General features: G+C 41.0%; 1 protein-coding gene across 2 annotated transcripts in view; it reads right to left on the bottom strand.

Annotated features, from left to right (window-relative positions):
* Window positions 1–25,317, bottom strand: part of ARHGAP24 (Rho GTPase activating protein 24) — a 446,454-nt gene that overhangs the window by 15,290 nt on the left and 405,847 nt on the right. For both annotated transcript variants that reach the window (XM_081332696.1, XM_081332697.1), the window contains 3 exons: window positions 6,007–6,139; window positions 5,814–5,887; window positions 3,736–3,857 (listed from right to left, as the gene is read on the bottom strand). In XM_081332696.1, the coding sequence (XP_081188822.1) occupies window positions 3,736–3,857; window positions 5,814–5,887; window positions 6,007–6,139 (329 nt within the window). The remainder of the gene's footprint in view (window positions 1–3,735; window positions 3,858–5,813; window positions 5,888–6,006; window positions 6,140–25,317) is intronic.

Genomic DNA, 25,317 nt, shown 5'->3' with positions numbered 1-25,317 from the left:
AGTGGAGACGTTGATTAATGTCCCCACTTTCCAAAAAGCAATCATGACCAGCCTGCTTACCTACACCAAATGCCAGAACACATTAACAGGGTCATTCTAGGCACAACTACTCAGATGTGACCTGTGCTTCTTTTAGTGGAAATTACTCTTGGGCAGCTGTAAAAAGAACTGAGTTTCAAAAATTCACCAGCTAGATTTAGCTACTAAGATGGATGCCCTCCCCCCCTTTTTTTGTCAAATGTGGATCAGATAAAAGGAAAACAGAAAGCTTGCAAAGATGCTAACTGAACTCTTTCTTCTCACATGAATTGCGCAATCATCTGCCTTCTCAGATTGGCCATCTGAACATCTGTAGGCACAAGATAGATACGCCCATTTCTTTATGCTACTTTAATCTAAGATGTTAGATTAACTTAGATCTGGATCTTTTTGAAGCAACGGGAATGCTTTCACTTTCATAATTAGATTTTAATATTGTAACAAGAACGTTAGCGGCTTATCTAATTGAGGGCTGGGGAGTCTTTAGGCATGTAGGATGGATTCTGATTTTTAACTAGAATCCAGAGATCAATTAAACTTGGAATAAAAGCACAGAGTTTGAAAAGATCATTTAGACCACTAGATCCAACTATTTTTTTCGGTGCAACAATTTACATTCCTCTCAAATGTGCCTGCTTGAACTCATCTAGCAAAACAGAGTCTACCACGTCCCTCCAGCATTGGTTCCACTGTAAAATTAATTTTCATGCGCCTGGTCTTACATACTAATTTAGAATTAATTCTAAGACTACCAATTTATGTGGTCTGCCAGAACTCAATTGGGTTCACAATTCTTCCAAACAAAAATCTATCTCTGAGCCTTCCATGCATTTATATTTATGTTTGTGTATTTATCATTCTAATAGCATAAAGCAATGGACAAGCTCATTAATATTAGTATTGTCAAGCCACTGAAATGTAAAACCTTTTCCCCAGTATTCTAAATTACCAACAATGTACAGGATATTGCAGACCTGCGTTCTGCCAACTCAGATCTAGTTTTTCCAATGGTGTCCACAGATCCCTTGAGTTGGAAATGGTTATGTAACAGTAAAAAAAAGACAAGACCAGAAGGACAATAATTTTATCCCTCCTGTTATCCATTGGTATTCACTGTATGGCATTGAATTCCATAATTGTAAAGAAATGGAGGAAGAGGAGATCATTTTAATGGCTTTTGTTGCCATATTTTATTACTGTCTGGATGATTTAAATAAAGGTAAAGGTTCCCCCGCACATGCGTGCTAGTCGTTTCCCACTCTAGGGGCCGGTGCTCATCTCCGTTTCAAAGCCGAAGAGCTAGTGCTTGTCCGAGGACGTCTCCATGGTCATGTGGCCGGCATGACTAGACGCCAAAGGCACACGGAACGCTGTTACCTTCCCACCGTAGTGGTCCCTATTTTTCTACTTGCATTTTTACGTGCTTTCGAACTGCTAGGTTGGCAGAAGCTGGGACGAGTAACAGGTGCTCACTCTGTTACGCGGCACTCGGGATCCGACCCGCCAAACTGCTGATCTTCTGATCAACAAGCTCAGCGTCCTAACCCACTGAGCCACCGCGTCCCAGGGATGATTTAAATAGCACCTAGTAAATGAGATTATCTATGTGGACTACCTGTTAGCCCTGTGAACTAGTCCAGACAAGAGCCCAATCAGAAGTACCAGATCTATCTTTATAATAAGATTATACTGGCAGAATCTTATACGGCTGAGAGTAATTTTCCACTCATCTATGGAGATTCTCAGTCATCCAGGTCATGGTTGTCTCAAAGGCAGGTGGACTTTGTTTTTCCTTGAAGGTGGAACCGATGAAAAGCTTCTTGGATGAGAAGCAAAAACATCTTCAAGAAGAAAAAAACAAAGTCCACTTGCCTCTTGAAACAGTACGCTTGAGTTATTTCTCTACTCCTTTCATTTTACTCTCTAGAAAACTAGGGGATGTCCCTTCTAACATATTTTCCACAGCCTTCCTCCTTCACTGGGCTGAGATATCTTTTACCCACCAGTTGGCAACTCCGTGCTTTGCCTCCTATCTCCCAAGGTCATTCCCAGATACCATTACATAAGGAGTCCCCAACTCCCATGCCACGGCCCATTACCAGGCTTTGAGCTGTTCAGAACTGGGCCACAGAGGTGGTGGGCGAGCGCACCTACGCATCCCCATTTGCTTGAGTAGCGGGTGAGCGCATGCACGCCCGCTCCATTTGGGCCAGTGTCATGCCTCTGTCCAAGCCTGAATCCTAGGAGGAGAGGGAGCCGGAGCAGGGCCCTGTTGAGGCCCAGGAGGAGGTGTCTGTGGCTTCGGAGGACTGTGGGGAAGAACAGGGTGAGGCAGGCCAGGCCCCTTCAGGTTTGGAACAGGGGAGGCAGAGTTCAGGCGAGGAGCAAGCCCCACCCCCACCTGATCCCAGAGCAAGGAGAGCAGGGAGGGGGGGGAGAACAACGTAGGCAGGCTTAATAGCTTGGGAGGAGAGCGTCCCGCCCCACTCCACGAGGCACACCTGGGGATTGAGATTTAAGGAGACGCTGTGGGGGTGGGGCATTTGGCGGGAGCAAACGTGGTATCTTGGGACAGTTGTCAATTGTGCTCTTGTCTTTGTTTAACCTGGACACCTTGAATACCGGACCGGCTGATTTCCTGCTTTACAACCGCAGACTGCATTTCTCAGTCTCTCCTTGCAGACTGCAGGCAAGCTGAGATTTAAAAGGACTCATGAAGTCTCTGTTTTGTGTTCTTGTTATCAGTCTGGCCTTGAGGATATTGTATACTTTTCGGGCTGTCTTGAAATTGCCTTCAGCCAGAGGCAGCTGAAAGGAACGTTGGTGTGTGCTTTGGTTGAAGGCTTGCCAGCATATGCAGGAGCTTTTGGGGAACACTGGCAGTTATTAAAGGACTGTTTCTCTCGCCATCCGACTGCTATGCCTCCGTGCGGGGCCCTGGGTCATCACAGCGAGCTTGCCCGCTGCTCACATGGAACTATCCTCTCTCTCCTCCCCTCCACTGCCAATCTGCAAAAATGGAAAGGTTGGGGAACTCTGCATTACCTCACCTCTGGGTACAATGACGTATAAACTTTTTTCTCTAGGAACAGTTCTTCACGCTGCTTCTAACGTGTTCTATAAATGATGTTTGAGTGGCTCCTTCAGTATTTACGCAATTACTATATCTGGAGTCCGTTATGTTTATTTCAATCTCTACAGCATTTAGACAGGCTCAGAAATTGGAATGTATGGATGATTGGGTTTAAATCCTTCTTGTCTGCGAAAGGTCAAATTCTGAAATTAGTTATATTCTGTGATATTTAGCTGTTTTTCCAGTGCGCAGGAGGGATCCTTAAAGTTCAGTATTGGGTATTTTTTTACAATTTGGCCATGCCACCTAGCAAAAACGTAAACATCCGGCATTGGTTTCAGATAATTTCTATGCATTTAACCAGGGCTTTTTTTGTCATAGAACGCTCAGAACGGAGTTCCGGCACCTTTTTTGGATGGAACCTTGTAGGGTAGGCAAGGCGGGTTGTATGGCATGTGTGAGTTCCAGCACCTTTTTCTTTTACAAAAAAAGCACTGCATTTAACTAAGCATGAGAAAAGATCCTTCTTCCAAATAACAGACTTTATACTGTATCTTAATCTTTCAAAACAGGTCATATAATTTGGACAATTTGCATTATCCTTTTCATCCTCGTCGACTTACCTTCCATGATTGTCAAAGGATCTTCTACTTTGGGCCGGAGGATGTTGGGTCCAAAGACAGTTGCAAGATTTTGCACGCTCATTTTGTTGACTCCAGAATAGGATTGAACTTCGTCCAGAAATCTACTCAGACATGCAAGGAACCAGAAGTAGGTAGGGTAGGAGAAGAGCGAAAGTCCAGAATTCAGTCACGTATGATGACAAAATCTCATCAGATGTATCATGCGAAATAAAATTAGGAATTGCATACATAAATTCTTTTTTAAAAGATAAGCTGCACAGCCTCTGCTGCAATCTTGAACTATTCTCTGGAGCTGCTTTTATATTGGAAGTAGAGAAAAGACACAGAGAATGTCTTTGGTGAAGAAATGGAGAAAGACATACTTGTATCATTCCTGGAGGAGGAATAGAAGATTAAACCCTCCCTTGTTCTCCAAGGGTTGATCTGATTCTCATTTGCTGTTAACTTTTAAACAGCAGTTGGGTGCAATTGATCATATTTTGTCTATTTTAATCCATAGAAAAATTCCTTGCTTGAATTTGAAAATAAAAAGTGGGGGATATAAAGTCAAAAGGAAAGAAAGTTAAAAACTAGAAGTTTTGGCTAGACTCCAGGAAGAATAAGTACCGTTCTTTACCATGTTCTTTAAATTCTCATCCACCTATTCATGTTTTCTCTATATTTCCTCATATTGGATTGAATCCAGATGTACTGAAACATAAAATGGATTTATTAAAACCATGGGGACTTCTATTGACTCTATTGATTCCAGTGAGCTTGCTATAAGAGGTCATATAAACCATTTAATGATTTTGCTTTGTTTGGCTTAGCATGTTGTATGAATCAAATCACTGAACTTTGTACAGCACAATTTAGGGCTCACTATGTTGCATGATTCCAGATCATTCTGGCTTAGTCAGAAAATATGATTAGATGTTGGGTTGATTCAATTATTAGACAGATATCTCTTCATCTGAAATATTTGTTTATATATCTTTCTCATTTAGTAAGGATGAGAAACTCTATGATTATTTGTAGGCCTGTTATGTAAGGGCAGGAGACTTTATTGGGTTTTTAAAATTTATTTTCTTTCCAGCATCTAGACGGGGTAGATCTTTTTGTATGTTTAATGTTAGATTTATTTGATGTTTGGGTTATGTTTTCTTCTCTTTTTTGTACACAATCCTTTGTTTTGCATTTTATTCTTATACACACACACACATACACACACACACACACACACACACACACACAAAGTCATGACAGCACAATATATGAACCACATCTATGACAATTCCTAACTAATGCATCTCACTGAAATCAATGGAACACACATCTAGAATAAGTTTCAATTATAATATCTAAAGACAAGGCATTAGTTACAAGTCCCTGGTGTGTGTGTGTGTGTGTGTGTGTGTGTGTGTGTATGTATGTATGTTAACATGTATTTATCATATTTCTGAACTGCTCATCTCCCTCAAAAATGATCTCCATCATTTTTATCCCTCCCCAAAAGCAGAAAAATAACTCCTGGCAAAACAACCAACCCAAATGTGATTGCACTGGCGCAAAAATGGTTGTCCAATGTTCCAACCACATGCTCGTCCAATAACACACTTTTGGGTTTTGTCAGGATTAGGGCAAACAATGCTGCTTTCTGGAGGAACTGTATAATAACTTCCATCATTTTTAGTGATGGATGATGGTAACCACAATCCTATCTGAAAACCATCAGACCAAAAATCCTAGCATTGCCCCAGTGCAGCTAATCATAAACTGAGAAATTACTACATCTTGCTAAATACAAAATAGAAGTGAATTGTCTAAAGGAGGAATTGCTAGATTTCCTCAGCGTAGCTTCTCCTGATGTGATGGGACTGGAGGTTACAACCTTTACAGGCAATTCTCAAGAGATTGTAGTCTCCATATAGTCTCTCATACTTGTAATAAGGATTCAGACAAAAATCAACCAGTCGGCAATTATCCTAATAAAACGGCTGAAACAACTGGACTGTCTAATGATATATTGGGCACAGCATTATGATGATGATGATGATGATGATGTCAAGATGACTTACCTGCAAATGTACTTGAGTAGATTAAAGTTGACGAGTGGCAAATTCTTCACTTGCTTTGCTAATTCATTCAGCCCCTGTGTGAATATGTTAAATAAATAAATAAAATCCAGCACCCATGCAAATAATTAGGAACTAAATTCATTCAGGGGATCTGGGTACTAACACAATTCCAAACGAAGAGAAAAAAACTCACCGCTTCCTTTTCTTTGCTGAGCATTTTGGCACAGGAGAGAAACTCTTCATATTTGGAATATGGGATCACAGGCTCTGGCAACTCTCTGAGGTAGAGTTTCAAAAGTGAGGCCACTGTGTGTACATCTGTATTTCTGCAGGAATGGAACAGTAAATATTCAGTTGTAAGTGTAATATTAGATCTCTCAACATCTCATATCCATTCTGGACCTCTTTGGATGCTTCTAAAGCAGGGGTCTTCCAACTTGGCCCTTTTATGACTTGTGGACTTCAACTCCCAGAATTCCTCAGCCAGCATGCCTGGCTGAGGAATTCTGGGAGTTGAAGTCCACAAGTCATAAAAGGGCCAAGTTGGAAGACCCCTGTTCTAAAGCAACTCGTATTACCTATTCAGAAAACCTACGTACAGGCAGTCCTTGACTTACAACGGTTCATTTAATGACTGTTCTATGTGAATTAGGACTGTTTGCACACTTACAACTGTTACAGCATCCCCATGGTCAAATGATGAAACTTCCAGAGCTTAGCAACTGGAATGTATTCCTTGCTTATGACCATAATGGATCCTGGTTTTAAGTTTAAGTTAAGTAAAGCGAGTCACCCACGTGACCGGCTTGATTTTACAACCATTTTTGGTTGTAAAAGGCCATGGTCATAAAGTGAACCCATTGTTTGCTATGGGCCCTTTTTGGCAAAAATCTCAAAAATGCAAACAGTCATAAATACAGGCCAGCTCCCAAGTGCCCAGAATGCAGTCATGTGATCAGGGGGCTGGGGAGGGGGGGCAGTGACTATCAGAACTTTGAATTCACATTGTAAGTACCTTTGGAGGGGGGGTTCTTAGTGACTTTGAATGGTTGCTAAGTGACTGGTCATAAGTCAAGGACTAAAGGTTAAAATAGTCCCCATCAAGTTGAATTAGAAATGCAATGATTTCATGAAACTTTCACGTCCATACAGATTTAGAACAACAGTTCAAAGTCTTTTTCTAGGTGACTTTTTTTGTTTCCAGCCTAGTTTATTTATTTATTTATTTATTTTATTTTAATTCCATTTATATCCCGCCCTTCTCTGAAGACTCAGGGCGGCTTACAAGCCCTATCTATATGCCTGCTTATTAGGGCTTTCACACACACCCCAAGCGGCATTATTACAAAGTCAGCTTAATTGCCCCCAACAATCTGGGTCCACATTTTACCATTATACCTCTGTATTTCTGAAAAGATTCCTAAATTCTTCTGATATCACTTAATTTTTGAGATTGGAAGATCAGCTAGGTGCCGCCATGAAAATTACAATCCCTAAATCAGGTGGCCCCAGGAGAAATCAACCCATCGATCAATGGATCTATTAATCCACCTTTTTTCCAGAAAGGCAGAAGGCTCTTGGAAATTGTTAGCTCCCTCTAGGTCCACTAGATGGCGGTCTTGTAAAATAAGATTGTAGAAATTTTTGTAAGCTCGAAGTTTATTTATTCACGGCAGAGAATTACTATTATACTGAATTTAATGGCCATCCTGAAGGCAGGTTTTTAGTACATTGAATAATATGTGTTCTTTAATTTTTAAAATGAGAACTTCCTGGTCTGAAAGCTGAGACAGAATCATATTTCCAGAGTGAGGATTCCTCTACTCTCAAATATTATATGAGTCAGATAACTGTTTATGCATCCTCGAAAGAGGAATTGCATCACCAGAGGGTGATGAAACATAAAAGAAAAAACATTTTCCTCCAACTTAAAAGCACTCTACGTGGAGTACACACATTCTAATTTACTGGATTTTGGTAGGCACTGTAGGTTGTCAATCATGGTTTATGGCGTAGTAGGGCCTGCAAGAACTAGGCCACCGTGGCTTATTAAAAAAAAATTGATGAAATACAGCTTGTATTTGTTGTGAGCCCACAACAAGGATAGCATGACCTTGACAAAAATATACTATACAATTTCCATTAATACCAAGACTGCTGCTGATGCACAAGGCGCCCTTCTGCAGAATTCCACTTCGTGTCCTCCCATATAAATTATTATATTTATGCAATATGGGAAGGTTTCTGGATTTAAAGTTAATGTACAAAAAACTAAAATTCTGGCTAAAAATATGACAGCATCGCAAAAGGCCCTTCTAGAAGGGTTAACTGGATTTGAGATTGTTAAAAGGGTCAAATATTTGGGGGTGCTTTTGTCGCCCTCTAATACAAAATTATATAAAAATAACTATGAAAAATTATGGGGAAAAATCCAAAAAGAAATGGAGAGTTGGGAAAAACTGCAATTGTCTTTGTTGGGGCGAATCGCAGCAGTGAAAATGAATGTCCTGCCTAAATTTTTATTTTTATTTCAAATGATACCGGTTCTTAAGAAAGATTCTAATTTGGAGGAATGGCTGAGAGGTATCAATAAATTTGTTTGGGCAGGGAAAAGGCCACGAGTTAAACTTAAGATTATGCAGGATACTCGTGAAAGAGGTGGTCTTAAAATGCCTAATCTTAAATTATATTATGAAGCTGCTGCGTTAGCAGGTATAAGTGATTGGATTAATTTGACACAAGAGAGATTATTAAATCTTGAGGGCCATGATTTGCTGTTTGGCTGGCATGCATATTTGTTGTATGATAAGAAGGTAGATAATGTGTTTAGAGTGCATATTTTAAGACAGGCATTGCTGAGAGTTTGGAAGAAGTATAGACATAAGTTAGACTGTAAGATACCATTGTGGGCAATTCCAAAACACGCAATAGAAAATATAAATGTTGGTTTTAAACATGATGTGACTACGTATAAAGAGATCTTAAGCTTGGAAAGAAATGTCTGGTGTTTGAAACCATATAGCCTCTTGCGAGATGAAGAGATTGTTCAAACTTGGTTTCAATATATTCAGCTACGGGCCAGGTGGAAAGAAGACCAGAAAATTGGCTTTACAATGACTGATGAAAATTTGATAAAGCAAATTAGAAATCAGGGACCAGCACATATTAAACGGATATATCTTGCATTGATAGAGATTGACTCAGAAACAGAACTTGTTAAGGACTGTATGATAAAATGGGCCCAAAACATCCAAGAAGTTATTACAATGGATACGTGGGAAAAGATTTGGGTGAGGAACGTAAAATTTACACAAGCTCAAAATTTAAGAGAGAACTTTTATAAAATGTTTTATAGATGGCATCTAGATCCTAAAAAGCTTGCAAGTATGTATCCGAATTATCAGCCAAAATGTTGGAGATGTGGTGATGAAGATGCAACATATTTTCACGTATGGTGGACTTGCAAAAAGGTTAAGGCCTTTTGGATTAAAATTTGGTGGAATATGCAGAAGATTTTCAAGCAAAGGATAAAGTTTTGTCCGCAACTTTTCTTGTTGGGAATAATTACAGATGCTACGGTTGTGGACACTAAGCTGATGTTGAATTTAATTACGGCAGCAAGACTCTTAATAGGTCAGTATTGGAAGAAAGAGGAACTGCCGACCATAGAAGAATGGACTTTAAAGGTTTCTGACCTGGCAGAGATGGCAAAGATTTCGGCTTATTTGAAAGATCACTCGCAAGAACGTTATATTATGGAATGGAGAAAATGGATTGAGTATATCCAGAACAAATACAGGACTAAAAAGTTTCATGTAGCATTTGAATAAGTCTTCCTTTTCTTTTTCTTTTTTTTTCTCTTGTTTTCTCTATATATATTTAATATTAATAGTGTTTGTATTATCCTATATGAGCCAGAGAGTGATAGATTTTAGAGTTTATGGTTGTTAGCATATGGATGTTTATGATTGTTTTTTTTTGTTTTTATACCTTGTACTTAGCTCTGGGAAGTCGGGGGGGGGAGGGGGAGAGGGGTAGGGAGGGAGGGAGAGGGGAGGGGGAGGGGGGATTGTTAAAGAGAAAATGTATGTTAAAACTTTTCAATTAAAAAAAAAATTATTATATTTATATGAAGGCCTGCTAGGTTGCAGGTGTAGCTTTTGTCACAACTCTCTGAGCGTGTGTGCAAAGTCCCAATCTTCTACTATTGATATTGCACTCCTGTTTTGTTTTGGTTTTTTTTTAAAAAATACAACTGGTGTTACCCCTCCCCCCCCAAGGCAACACCCTTGTGTGGTGCACAGTTTACACACCGGATTGTAGTGGCCCCAACCATTGTTGTACAAAGGGGATAAAATCATGGGCTGGAAAGACCTGATAGATCTTCTAATCTAGTACTCCCCAACTTTTCTGGCACTAGGGACCGGAAGACCCGCAGGGGAAGGAGGAGGAGCGTGAAACCTAGATGCCATGTACACAAAGTTGTGCTCACCCGCTGTGGGGCCTGGGAGCTCCTGTTCTAGTCCATATGTGGCAAAATTTATGATATTCCTCCTTTCTGTGTGTCCTTTGGGTAACCATTGTCAAAAGAGGCACCCACGAGCATCCTGGCTATTGGAATAACTTCATCTTTCTTGGCAAGTGTTTTGACAACAAGGAATACAGGTAGTCCTCGACTCCCAACAGTTCATTTAGTGACCATTTGAAGTTACAACGGCATTGAAAAAAGTGAGCGAAGACTGTTTTCCACACTTACGACCAGTGGTGGGATTCAGCCAGTTCACACCAGTTCGGCAGAACCGGTAGCTAATTTTTTCTTGCCCGGGCCCAGAACGGACTTCCAGAAGCAGCATCCACAGAGAGAACCGGTTGTTCACATATTTGAATCCCACCACTGCATACAGGTAGTCCTTGACTTACAACAGTTTTATTTAGTGACCCTCTTAAAGTTACAAGGGCACTGGAAAAAAGTGACCGTTTCTCACAATTACAACCATTGCATCATCTCCACGGTCACGGGATCCCAGTTCGGATGCTTGGCAACTGACTCATATTTATGACGGTTGCAGTGTCCCAGAATTACGTGATTGCCTGTTTGCCAAGCAAAGTCAGTGTGGAGAAGCCAGATTCACTTAACAACCGTGTAATGAACTTAACAACTGAAGTGATTCGCTTGACAATAGTGGCAGGAAAGATGGCAAAATAGAGCAAAATCCACGTAACAACTCTCCTGCTTAGCAACAGAAACTTTGGGCTCAGTTGTGGTTGTGAGTCAAGGACTGCCTGTAGAAGCGGAATAGGCCCTTTTGCTTAAATGATGAACGTGCCACTCCTTGTGAAACCTTTGTGTAGACCAGGGGTGTCAAACTCAATTTCATTGAGGGCCGCATCAGCATTGCAGTTGCCCTCAGGGGGCCGGTTGGGTTTGGCCATGGTGGGCGTGGCCTACTGGGTGGGCGTGGCTAGAGTGCGTATGGCCTACTGGGTGGGCGTGGCCAGCTCTACATCGTTGGCATCAAGGGTGCCTATGGGGGCCTGGGCAGGAGTGGGACAGATCTGAGGGTCTCTGGCAGGAGGAGGGTCTCTGGGCCAGGGCCAAGGCAGCGAGGGCCGTTCCCTCACTGTTTCCAGGATGGCTTCGTGGGCCACATGAAACCACTTTGCGGGCCGGATCCGGCCCCCGGGCCTTGTGTTTGACATGTCTGGTGTAGACCAATGTGTGTTCTCTTGATATTCCGAAAAATAATTTTTAATGTAATCTGGATTCATTAAGGCATGGCTACAATCCACCTCATCCCCTCTCTTGTACAATCAACACACACACCCTTCATTCCATTGTGCTGTTTTTCTCTCATTTGTTTCACCACAAAAGAAGGAGCCATCTCTAGCTCTTCATCTGTTTTCTCCATTGTTAAACAATGACTAAAGTTTGCAAGAAACAGAGCACCAGAAACCAACAGAGCATCGGTTTCCCCAACATGGTAAGTCATATAGTTATTGGCTTTACTGGATTTAGCAATGCTGGGTGAATATCAACCAGTTCAACTTTAAACAAAAATTCCCGGGTTTAAATGGCTCTCATCTGTGAATTACACATAGTCTTCTCACATTGTTTCATTCTTCACAAAAGATTAAATTGAGTTTGTCTCATATCCCTACCTCAACTTCTTTGGCCAAAACCCAATACAAAATATGTATAAAAATGTGTGTGTAAGACACAGGGCCATCTTTGAAAGAGAGACAGAATCTGTAAGATGGTACGTGCTGCATCCTTATTGAAGACCAATCATTTTTATACCAAATTCATCAGGTAGGACGGAGATTACCCAGGCCTGCCATCTTGCAAATTTTGTACGTACACCGGACATCTTTGTTAGGACTGCTAACTACTAAATGCTTTAAGTAGCGTCTACTGATTTTACCCAAGGCAATCTTTTCCTGGTAGTATTCCGATGCATCCTGCTTCTCTTTTCTCTTTTAATGTACCAACATGAAATCCGATCCATAGCTCAGTCCTGTGAAGTGCATTAATTGGAAAACTATCACTGGGCTGCTTTTAAGCCAAGCTGAATTTTTGTACAGAAGCTCATTTTGCCAAAGTAATATTATTACACGGCTGCTTCAAAATTACCAGGGAGTATTGAACAATGACTGGTATTTTCTAAATTAGATTGATTTCCTCTCCATTTTCTGTGTAATTCAATGTTTTGCTCTTTTTTAACAGAAGCTACCCATTATACGCTGGCTAGCTGATCACATAAATACCCCCCCTCCTTTTGAAATTTCAGTTTATCTGGGTCACAGCCTAAGAAAATTATCCATGGTATCTGGAGTTCTGTGGCTGGCATTTAACAGAATAAAAGAGTTGGAAGGGACCTTGGAGGTCTTCTAGTCCAACCTCCTGCTCAAGCAGAGACCCTATACCAGGGCTTTTCAACCTTTTCACCCATTGTACCACTTTTAGGATATGGCAACATCTGTATACCACCAGTCGCCTAGCAAGGTGTCAAAAACTTGATGACCAAAAAAAAAAAGAAAAGAAAAAAGTGATATAGTACAGGTAGTCCTCGACTTACAACAGTTCGCTTAGTGACTGTTTGAAGTTACAATGGCACTGAAAAAGGTGCCCCCCAAGCCACAGCCGAGCAAGACACCTGCCTACCCGCCCGGCAGCGCTCTTCCTCCTGTTCGAGGTTTTCATTGTTGTGAGCATTTCTGTTGAGGATTGGCAGTGGGGGTGGGGTTGGGGGTGTTTGGTTTTTATTCCCCCCACCTCTGCTGGGTGGTTGCGGCAGGTTTTGGTCACTTCACATGACGCTGGGACACTGTGACCGTCATAAATATGAATCAGTTGCCAAGCATCTGAATGTAAATCACAAAACCCTGGAGATGCTACAACTTTCCAGCTGATCGATGCGTCTTCTGAGCTCAGCCGACGTGCCGGGATCAGTGCCGAGCTCCAGCTGGAGACTGGCGCTGATCCTGGCGCTTCCACTGAGCCCTGACAGCCCCAAAGAAACGCTGATCCTGGCGCTTCCGCTGAGCCCTGACAGCCCTGCAGCTCCAGCCGTCTCTCGCTCAGGCTTGTGCGGTGCTGCCACCCGTTCAGCTCATTCCCCGCCCCCGCTACCACTTTTCTAGGATGGTCGTGTACCCTGTGCCAGGTGCCAATGTACCACAGGTGGTACCCGTACCATTGGTTGAAAAGTCCTGCCCTATACTATTCCAGAGAAGTGGCTGTCCAATCTCTTCTTAAAAGCCTCCAGTGATGGAGCACTCACAACTTCTGGAGGCAGGTTGTTCCACTGGTTAATTGTTCCCACTGTTAGGAATTTTCTCCTTAGCTCTAGGTTGCTTCTCTCCTTGATTAGTTTCCATCCATTGCTTCTTGTCCTGCCTTCTAGAAAATAGATTGACCCCCTCCTCTTTGTGGCAGCCCCTCAAATACTGCAACCGTTCTTCAGACGTTTTAGCTTCCACCCCCTAAACATCTTTGTTGCTCTTTTTTGCACTCTTTCCAGAGTATCTATATCTTTTTTATGATATGGTGACTAAAACTTCATGCAGTATTCTATGTGTGGCCTTACTAAGGCTTTATAAAGTGATACTAATACTTCATGTGATCTTCATTCTTTCCCTCTGTTAATGCAACCTAGAATTGTGTTGTCTGTTTTGGCTGCCACCACACACTGCTGGCTCATATTTAAGTGATTGTGAGTGAATTAAGTGATTTAATGCTTCTGTATAGAATTCCTATGAAAAGGCTTTAGAATGTTGCTATAGCTAGACCTATTACACTCATATCAAACTTTCTTCCTAGTTGGAGTGATTAATACAAAGCCCACATGCATTTGGAATATTCTAAATTATTGTCCTTTCTGTATCAATTTTTTCACAGCTTCCCTTTAAAGAAACATGTTAGAGGAGCTTATAGGAACAGATAGGTTCATGGTTCATTTTATGCTTGCACCACTGGACAATGAATCTCTCATAGGAAGATAAAATAAAGGCTTTAGGATGTGCAGTCACAGATCTTTTCCCGTGCAATTAAGCAACCTGGATTCAGAGCTCTTATTATTCCAGCCCCCTTTGTCCCTGATTTCCTTCCCAGCTATTGCTATGTCAACAAGATTTTTTTGCTTTGTGGTATTGAAGAAATGGCTGTCAGGCCAATTACAGACCTGATGGCAGTTCAGCCTGTAAGACACAGCAGCTGATCTTACATACATGAGAAAGGTTTACATGCAGAAGCAAATAGGGAGACCGAAGGGTGCTTATGGTGATGCCACCGCTATGAAAATAGTAAGGCCACCAACTTCAGGCAGAAGGTAAAGACATCTCATGAAAGAAAGGTTGTCAGATTGTTTGTTGCCTCCAAAAATGTGTAAATCTGCCCAGATGACAGTAATGATACCTGCTTTTCAAAATTAAATCGAATGCTTCTTGAAATTAAGAATTGCCCCTTATTCTTCGGATGATGTTGCAGGTATCTTGCCAGTTTGGAACATTTGATGGGGATTTGCCTACGTGTAGTTTCTATAAAGTGCCTCTTCTTGCGAGTAAAGAAGGAGAGTGCAAAAGTTGGGTTGAAACTAAACATTAAGAAAACCAAAATCATGGCATCCGGCCCTCTCAATTCCTGGCAAATAGATGGGGAAGAAATGGAGGTTGTGACAGATTTTATTTTCCTGGGCTCCAAGATCACCGCAGATGGGGACTGCAGCCAAGAAATTAAAAGACGCTTGCTCCTGGGGAGGAAAGCCATGGCAAATCTAGACAGCACACTAAAAAGCAGAGACATCACCCTGCCAACAAAAGTGCATATAGTCAAAGCTATGGTCTTCCCAGTTGCAATGTATGGACCATAAAAAAGGCTGAGCGCCAAAGAATTGAGGTCTTTGAACTATGGTGCTGGAGAAGACTCCTGTGAGTCCCTTGGACTGCAAGGCGATCAAACCGGTCAGTCCTAGAGGAGATCAACCCTGACTGCTCTTTAGAAGGCCAGATCCTGAAGTTGAAACTCAAATACTTTGACCACCTAATGAGAAGGAAGGACTCACTGGAGAAGAGCCTAATGCTGGGAGAGGTTGAGGGCAATAGAAGAAGGGGACGACAGAGAATGAGGTGGCTGGATGGAGTCACTGAAGCAGTAGGCGTGAGCCTAAATGGACTCCAGAAGATGGTAGAGGACAGGAAGGCCTGGAGGAACATTGTCCATGGGGTCGCGATGGGTCGGACATGACTTCGCAACTAACAACAACAACAGTTTCTATAAAGGTAAAGGGTAAAAGTTTCCTCCTATCCAGTTGTGTCTGACTCAAGGGGACAGTGCTCATCTCCGTTTCTTAGCCGTGGGAGTCAGCCTTGTCTGTTGACACTTCTGTGGTCCTATGGCCAGCACGATGATATGCCAAGGCACACATAATGCCGTAACCTTCCCATGGAAGTGGTACCTATTTATTTACTCTCATTTTCATGCTTTCAAATTGCTAGGTGGGCAAGAGCTGGGGCAAGTAACGGGAGCTCACCCTGTCGCGCAGCACTCAGATCTCGAACCCAGCTTGTCAAGTTGACAAGCTTGGTATCTTTAGCCGCTGAGCCATCGTATCCCCTGATAGTTTCCATCGATAACACTAAATCACAAACGCGGTGATCCATCCATAGCATGAATTTCTGCCAAACATTTCCAGATCATGAACCTCTTGCTACGCCTCTGCTGTAAGGAAGTCTTCAAAATATTAGTGCATCTCCTTAAAGGAAAACAACTGCAAGACATCTTTTTGTTATGGTTTGAAATGATACTATAAAATTGGGTAATTGGGTGAATTTGTTTGCCCAGTGATTAAAAAAAAAAGTCCATTGGTTTTAGTATCCATCAGAGGGAAATCTAACCAGAGGCAACCGGATTCCTCTCCTGTTCTAACGGTATGTGAGATAGAGAGAGAGGGTGAAAAGATGCTGCCTAGAAAATGGTCAGATAAGAGAGGGCATAGCCTGCAGTTGCATAATGGGTGGAAAAAGAGCCTCAGAAGAGACCTTCCCTAGCTTCACAGGCTGTAAAGGAGAGAGCGGAAGATTTGCACTTTTAGACCTGCAAGATTTCGTTAATGTAGCCTTACAATAAGGTAGTATTAGCTCCTCTGGTTAAAACACTCTACAAAGTGTTTTATGCTCTCAGCACAAGGCACAGAGAGGGGTAGAAGGATGTTGTGTTTATTAAAGAGGAACTTCCTGACAGTTAGAACAATTTAATCAGTGGAACAACTTCCCTCCAGAGGTTGTGGTTACTCCAAGACTGAAGGTGTTTAAGAAGAGATTGGATAACCATTTGTCTGAAATGGCATGAGCAAGGGGTTAGACTAGAAGACCTCCAAGGTCCCCTCCAACTCTGTTATTCTTTCTGCATTGTCCCAACTGCCCTTTCCCCTGTCCTTATTTTTTCCCCGTTCTATCACTGATCATAAAGTCCCAGGGCAGGGAAGACAAGCGAGACACAGATGAAAAAGAGAGCCCTTTAGAAAACAATCAGGTTAATTTAGAATTAAAAAGAGAAGAAACAAAGGGATGTAAATTAGTATACTTGTTTATTTAAACTTTGCTTTCCGTAAGGATCACCTACTGTAAAGTAAGAGGATTGGGGGGGAAAAAAAGATAAAGGAGAATTAATTCCATTTCTACAGTTCTTTCAAGAAACAATGAACAATATCACTCTATTTTGGAACTGAACCCCATTTTTTAAAACAGTGTAAGTCATCTCTCCCTTCAGTTCCAATGTAGAACTCAGCTTTTACAACTGGAAGAATTAATTATCCCATTTCAACTTGTAACATTAATTGACTCGATTATTTGATTTCAGCTTCCGTGATTATACAGTATGTACACAACACACACAAATATACACACGTACATACAAGCAGGAATATTAGGGTTAAAAAGCACCCTTCTTTCTAACAGGTCAATTATAATTGTCATTTACAACAAAGGAATTTGCACAAATGAATTTGCAACTGGCAATGCTGCAAAGGTAGGTGGTTTTAGAAAACTACATGCTATCAACAAAATTCATGCTTCTTACTTACTATTCATCTTCCTTCCTTCCTTCCTTCCTTCCTTCCTTCCTTCCTTCCTTCCTTCCTTCCTTCCTTCCTTCCCTCCCTCCCTCTTTCCTTTTTCCTTTTTCTGTTCTTTTCAATTTTTCTTTTCTTTTTTCTTTCTGCTGCTCCTGAAAGTTCTGCAAAGTTCTAACTATCCTAATGGCAACATGGCTACCTTTTAAATGTATTAGGATATTACACTTATTTCTCTGCTTGCAAGTCTATTTTTAGTCGCTTCTTTGAGCATGCTTCTATAAAGTAAAATGTTTTCTGGGCTGTTTAGAAATGTTCCTCAGAGATCAATGGGCAGTGATGACAGGTGCACATTAAACGTATCCTTAGGAGCTGATATATTGTGGTATTTCTGATACAAGGAGCAGAATTTAGGAGACAAGAGAAACACCCAGCAGCTGGGATAGGATCATTCTTCCATAATGTTGAAAAGTTATTGCCTTTCTTTTTTTAAGTCACTGTCCAGTGAATGCAAATTATATCACCAGAGCTAACTGGGAACTTGATGTTGATGAGCATTTGTGATCCAGCAGTTGGAAATAGCAATGTATTACTAGATTCACTTCAATTAGATTGATCTATGTGGATGGAAAGCAACAAAGGAGAGCCATGGCAACACAGTTATGTTTTGTGTGACAGCCTGCTGGTGCATGTTTCAGGCAATTGCACATTGTATTAATGATCTGAACAAACGACTTCCAATTTCCAAAAAGCACAAGGAAATTTGAAGTGTAGGAGATACAGAGTATTCAGTCAAGGTGACCTTGATTTCAAATCCTTCTTCAGAAGATGACCTTGGACTGGGCATTAGGTTTTAGGTTAATTCTAACTTCTTGTAGTTGTTGACAGCGTGCAAAAACATCACACTGATGACTCAGAACAAGTCAGAGAAAAGCTAAGATACAATGTGATTAGAGCATGATAAATACTTCTAGTCTTATGATCACTTTCCACATGTAAACCTGTGGGTCTCTTTGTTTGGATCACACTTTGTAATAACTCTGGCAAGTCTATTCTCACCTCACAATAAGACTTTCCTTCAAGAGTATAAGGCTGCCACAGTCTGGCTGTTATTGGGTTAATTTCTACAATGTCACTTCAGCCTTAGATTTATGCAGGTAAGATTACGGGAATTTAAGACATAAATTCCAAAGTTTGTGACCAAATCTAATGAGGTTTAAGCACCCAAACACATGTGCTATTATCAACACAATGTAGTATTTCAATTAATGGCAGGCACTAAAAGTGTGTTTGTGTTTATTTGACACTCAGTATTATTGTTATAATACTTATCCAGTCAAATATCAGCAATCTTACTTGGCTCACTCTTAAATTCTTCCGAGCTCAAGCATGCCCTAGTCCATTATATCTTCCCAATTAATGTAGCAATAATAATCAGAGAAGGATAGAAAAGAAATTTCCTTCCTTTAAGAAAACCTTTAAAAATTACTTTTACAAAACATAAACCTTCCAATTAATTTCCTGTTTATAACTGAGTTAACCATGGAACAAAAAAAGATATTACTTCTAAAACATAAGCTCAAATTATGATTTCACTTCCTTCTCAAATGATATTGTAATGGAATATATGTTTGAGCAGTAACCATTCAGCAATAGACAGAAACTATTCTGTCTTTCTTCAGGAAAGATTGAAAAGAGAATGGTTTGGTATAATTGATATAGTTGGAGCTGTGTTAAAATCTCTACTCATGCATAAAGTAAACTTCATATATACTTTCTCCCAACTTGACCTACCTCACAGTTATGACAAGAAGATAAAAAAAGGGCAGAGACTACACTGCTCTGAATTCCTTCGGGGATAAGGTGAAAATCAAATAACTTGCAACCATCCATGGCTGTAGGTACTAATACCCTACTTATCCACAGACATGGTCTGCTAAGCTCATAACTATCTTACTTTCAATATTTGTTGCAGTGTAATGTATTAGTTAGCAGTCTAATCAGTTCTTGCTCTGAATTCAAAGTTAGATCTCTCTCTGAGAGTCAGTTCTCAAATATGGGCAGGTCATAAAAGCTACAAGTCATTTTAAACATCTTTGAGATTATCCAGGAAGTGTGCATTTCTTTTAATGTAAGTTTGACTATTCCTATGTTATTTTTCAAACTTTGATTGTGATACACAACCCAGAGTTGGTGGACTGGGGATTATAAAAGCTATGGATAAACTAAAGCCAAATAAAGATTTTGATTCTGTTTTGTTATGATAGTTACCTTATGTATTTTGTAGATTAAGAAAGAAGGTTATTAATAAACAATAGACTAGGCAGCTGGTAGATAATTAGGTAGATCCCTATTAATTAGCCTTCCTTTCATTAGTATTACTTCATTCTTGCTTTCCATATCACTGAACATTATTATTGCATTCCTTTCAGTTTATCAGAGAATGTCTTTTGTCTTTATGTGGGACTTAGTAGACTTACAGTTTACCAGGTTATGTCTGGCTAGGAGAAAAAAAAAGTTCAGTTACAGAGTTTTGTAACCTATTGCACCAAGCAAAACTTAAAAAGAAAAGAATTATGTCCTGTGCACTTCCATATTTCTACTCACATGACACTTGGAACATTTTACTAATTAATGTTTGCAAAGTGCTTTGAGGTTGTGCGATAAATTGTACTGCTAAGGGGAGCCAGCTATTTAATTATTAATTCTTCCAAGGGAGAATTTGCAAACCATTAACTAATCTGAGACTGGAAGCAACTTAAATATACAGCTTATCCTGTGATGTTGGGCTCTCTGTCTTGCTTCCAATTTAATATGCACAATTCATTTCCTGAAGTCTTTGGCCGAAACTGGATAGAGAAACACAAAAGTGCAGAGACAGCAGAACCTTGGACAGCAGCCACTTTCTGCATGGCTTGCTTTACGTTACAAATCATTTATTAGGTCAGCCAATGTTCACTGAGGGCATAGAATATTGAGCATGTCTCCAAAATTCCCATCTATCTGTTGACATTCTTTCTTCCTGCTGCTCTTAATAGCTTATCACCTAAAAACCTGCCATTTCTGAATGGTTCCTCTAGACATCGTTGGCACCAGATTCATGCTATAGTTCCTATCATTTTGGGGGTAGTCCAAGGAGCCAATAAAATTGGGGGGAGGGAGGGAGGGAGGGAGGGAGGGAGGGAGGGAGGGAGGGAGGGAGAGAGAGAGAGAGAGAGAGAGAGAGAGAGAGAGAGAGAGAGAGAGAGAGAGAGAGAGAGAGAGAGAGAGAGAGAGAGAGAGAGAGAGAGAATCACTTCCTACTTTTTTCATCCTGAAAATTTGCAGAAAGCAAAAGTGTATGTGAAATATCTACCAGGGCTATTTTAAGATGGAAGGTAAACTACATCACTAATAATGTAGGGCTGTGAGAGTGGGATCATAAGGAAGTCTGAGCATTGAAGAATTGACGCTTTGAATTGTGATGATGGAAAAGTCTCTTGAGAGTCTCTTGGACTGCAAGGAGATCAAATCAATCAACCCTAAAGGAAACCAACCCTGACTCTTCTTTGGAAGGACAGACACTGAAGCTGAAGCTCAAATACTTTGGCCACCAAATGAGAAGAGAGGACTCCGTGGAAAAGACTCTGATGTTGTGAAAGATGGAAAGCAAAAGGAGTAGGGCAACGGGGCAGAGGATGAGATGGTTAGATCATGTCATTGACAGAATGAACATGAATTTGGGCAAACTCAGGGAGACAGTGGAGGACAGGGCAGCCTGGTCTGCTATGGCCCATGGGGTTGCGAATTGCAAACAGTCAAAATAGGAGTTGGATTGGACTGCCTTTAAATTCCATTTCAGTTCTGATTCTACAACGCAGGAATGTTCTAAATAAATGATGGTCACCAAATACAAGTTGAGTCACATTCACCTTAACAAAGGTGAATGTAGAAAGGTGTAGAAAACATGTGAACAGTTAAGACTTTGAATGTTCTTATGTATTCATAAGGTGATACTTTACATTGCAACTCTGAAATGAAATGGATCATCCTGGCACTTGCAAGATATAATAATAATAATAATAATAATAATAATAATAATAATAATAATAATAATAATAATAACAACAACAACAACAACAACAACAACAACAACAACAACAACAACAACTACAACAACAATAAAAATAATAAAAATAAAAAATAAAGCTGGAAGGGACCTTGGAGGTCATCTAGTCCAACCCCCTGCTCAGGCAGGAAACCCTATACCATTTCGGACAAATGGCTGTCCAGTCTCTTCTTAAAAACTTCCAGTGTTGGAGTATTCACAGCTTCTGGAGGCAGGTTGTTCCACTGGTTAATTGTTCTGTCAGGAAAGTTCTCCTTAGTTCTAGGTTGCTTCGCTCCTTGATTAGTTTTCATCCGTTGCTTCTTGTCCTGCCTTTGGGCGCTTTGGAGAATAGCTTGATTCCCTCCTCTTTGTGGCAGCCCTGAGATATTGGAATACTATTATCATGTCCCCCCTCATCCTTCTCTTCATTAAACTAGACCACAGGTCTGCAACCCGCGGCTCCGGAGCCACATGTGGCTCTTTCAGCCATCTCCTGCGGCTCCCAGTCTTCTGCCATGTACAGTCCAAAAAAAAAAAAGTGGGACTAAAAAAGTTCAACCAATCAATTCAAATATGCAGGGTAGGTGCATATCTCGCCTTGGCTCCACTATTCAGTCAAACCCTGTTCTGCACATGTGTGCATGTACGCGCACGCGCACACATTTATTTGCGGGTCCCAGTTTTTCCTTTTGTGAGGGAACCGGTTCTGAGTGGCTCTTTCACTGTTTCAGGTTGCTGACCCCTGAACTAGACATACCCAATTCCAGCAGCCGTTCCTTATATGTTTTAGTCTCCAGTCCCCTAATCATCTTTGTTGCTCTTCTCTGTACTCTTTTTAGAGTCTCAACATCTTTTTTACATTGTGGTGACCAAAACTGGATGCAGTATTCCAAGTGTGGCCTTTCCAAGGCATTGTAAAGTGGTATTAATACTTCACGTGATCTTGATTCTATTCCTCTGTTAATGCAGCCTAGCACTGTGTTGGCTTTTTTGGCAGCTGCAGCACACTGCTGGCTCATATTTAAGTGATTGTCCACTAGGACTCCAAGATCCCTCTCACAGTTACTACTATTGACCAAGGCACCCCCTATACTATACCTGTACATTTTCTTGCCTAAATGTAGAACCTTACTTTTTTCACCATTGAATTTCATTTTGTTAGATAGTGTCCAGTGTTCAAGTCTGTCCAGATCCTCCTGTAACTTAAGCCTGTCTTCTGGAGTGTTGGCTATTCCTGCCATCTTGGTGTTGTCTGCAAATTTGATGAGTTCCCCATTTATCCCTTTGTCCAAATCGTTGATGAAGATGTTGAAGAGCACTGGGCCCAGAACAGAGCCCTGGGGCACCCCACTACATACTTCCCTCCACGTAGATGAGGTTCCATTGAGGACCACACGCTGAGTACGGCCGATCAGCCAGCTACAAATCCATCTATCTTATCAAGTAGAAGGTTGTGATCTACTTTATCAAATGCCTTACTGAAGTCCAAGTAAATTATATCCACAGCATTCCTCTGATCCACTAATTTTGTCACTTGGTCAAAGAATGCAATAAGATTTGTCTGGCATGATCTGTTTTTGACAAACTCATGTTGGCTTTTAGTAATGACTTTGTTTGCCTCTAGGTGCTCGCTGATTCGTTGTTTGATTATCTTTTCCAGAATCTTCCCAGGTATTGAGGTGAGGCTGATAGGTCTATAATTTCCTGGATCCATTTTTTCCCTTTTTTGAAGATGGGAACTACATCAGCTCTTTTCCAATCCTCTGGTAGTTCCACAGTGCTCCAGGATCTTTGAAAAATATAGTTCAGTTGTTCTGATATCACATCTGCCATTTCCTTGAGAACCTTGGGGTGTAATCCATCTGGTCCTGGTGATTTGAACTCGTCTAGACTGCACAGGTGCTCACTTACCATTTTCTTGCCTATCTTAACTTGTGTTTCTATTCTGGTTTTTATGGCACTATTTTTGATAGGTTGGCCTGTTTTTTCCCTTTGTGTAAAGACAGATGCAAAAAACAAGTTAAATAGTTCTGCTTTCTCCCTGTTGCTTGTCACCTTCTTGCCACTTTCACCCACTAATGGACCAATCATTTCCTTCACTTTTTTCTTGTTTTTTACATGTTGAAAGAAGCTTTTTTTGTTATTGTTGACTTTGGTCGCAAGCCTTAGTTCATTTTGAGCCATAGCTTTCCTCACTTCATCTTTGCAGGCTCGAGCTATTTGCTGATATTCTGACTTAGTTATGTGCCCCTCTTTCCACTTTCTATACTTGTCCTTTTTATCTTTCAATTTGTCAGAGAGTTCTTTATGCAGCCACGCTGCTTCATTGGTATTGTGCTAGATTGGGCTTTTATTCTCATCCATGGAATCCTTCCCAAACCCTCTCTAAGTTTATTGAAATTAGCTCTCTTAAAGTCCAAGACTCTAGTTTGACTGTGTTCTATTGCTTGTGCTTCCATAATGCTGAATTCCAATATTGCATGATCACTTCCTCCCAAGGTTCCTGTGGCTTCAACACCTTCTATCATTTCATCTCTGTTAGTGAGAATTAGATCCAAAATGGCTAATCCCCTAGTTCCCTTCTCTACTTTTTGGGTGGCAAAGTTGTCTGCTAGGTTTGTATTGAATCTGTTTGATCTTCCACTTGGTGCGGAGTTTGTCTCCCAGTTGATGTCAGGGTAGTTAAAGTCCCCCATTACTATTGTGATGTGCTTCCTACATACCTTCGTTAGCTGATTAGCAAAAAGTTCATTTCCTCTGGTTGGGTGGCCTATAGTATACACCTATGGCAATGTCATTTCCCCCCCCCCTTTTATATTGACTCAAATGCATTCAAGTTTACAGTTTTCATTATTGTTGTGCTCCATTTCTGTAGAGATGTAGTTATTCCTTATATAGAAGGCAACTCCACCTCCTCTTTTATTTGGTCTGTTTCTTTTAAATAATTTAAATCCCTCTAGCTGTGTGGCCATGAAGCAACAGTGAGAACTGGACACAGAACCACTGATTGGTTCAAAATTGGGAAAGGAGTCCGGCAAGGCTGTATATTGTCGCCCTGCCTATTTAACCTATATGCAGAGCACATCATGAGAAAGGCAGGGCTAGATGAATCAAAAGTTGGAATTAAGATTGCTGGAAGAAATATCAACAACCTAAGATATGCAGATGACACCACTCTAATGGCAGAAAGTGAAGAAGAACTAAAGAGCCTCTTGTTGCGGGTGAAGAAGGAGAGTGTAAAAGTTGGGTTGAAACTAAACATTAAGAAAACAAAGATCATGGCATCCGGCCCTCTCAATTCCTGGCAAATAGATGGGGAAGAAATGGAGGTAGTAACAGATTTTATTTTCCTGGGCTCCAAGATCACTGCAGATGGAGACTGTAGCCAAGAAATTAAAAGACGCTTGCTCCTCGGGAGGAAAGCCATGAGAAATCTAGACAGCACACTAAAAAGCAGAGACATCACCCTGTCAACAAAAGTGCATATAGTCAAGGCTATGGTCTTCCCAGTTGCAATGTATGGCAGTGAAAGTTGGACCATAAGAAAGGCCAAGCGCCAAAGAATTGAGGCCTTTGAACTATGGTGCTGGAGAAGACTCCTGCGAGTCCCTTGGACTGCAAGGCGATCAAACCAGTCAGTCCTAGAGATCAACCCTGACTGCTCTTTAGAAGGCCAGATCCTGAAGCTAAAACTCAAATACATTGGCCACCTAATGAGAAGAAAGGACTCACTGGAGAAGAGCCTAATGCTGGGAAAGATTGAGGGCAAGAGAAGAAGGGGACGACAGAGAATGAGGTGGCTGGATGGAGTCACTGAAGCAGTAGGCGTGAGCTTAAATGGACTCCA

The sequence above is a fragment of the Vipera berus genome (genome assembly GCF_964194415.1).
Source record: "Vipera berus genome assembly, chromosome: 7".
Lineage (NCBI taxonomy): Eukaryota > Metazoa > Chordata > Lepidosauria > Squamata > Viperidae > Vipera > Vipera berus.
The sequence above is the reverse complement of the archived record's forward strand: the minus strand, read 5'-3'. Positions and strand labels throughout refer to the sequence as shown.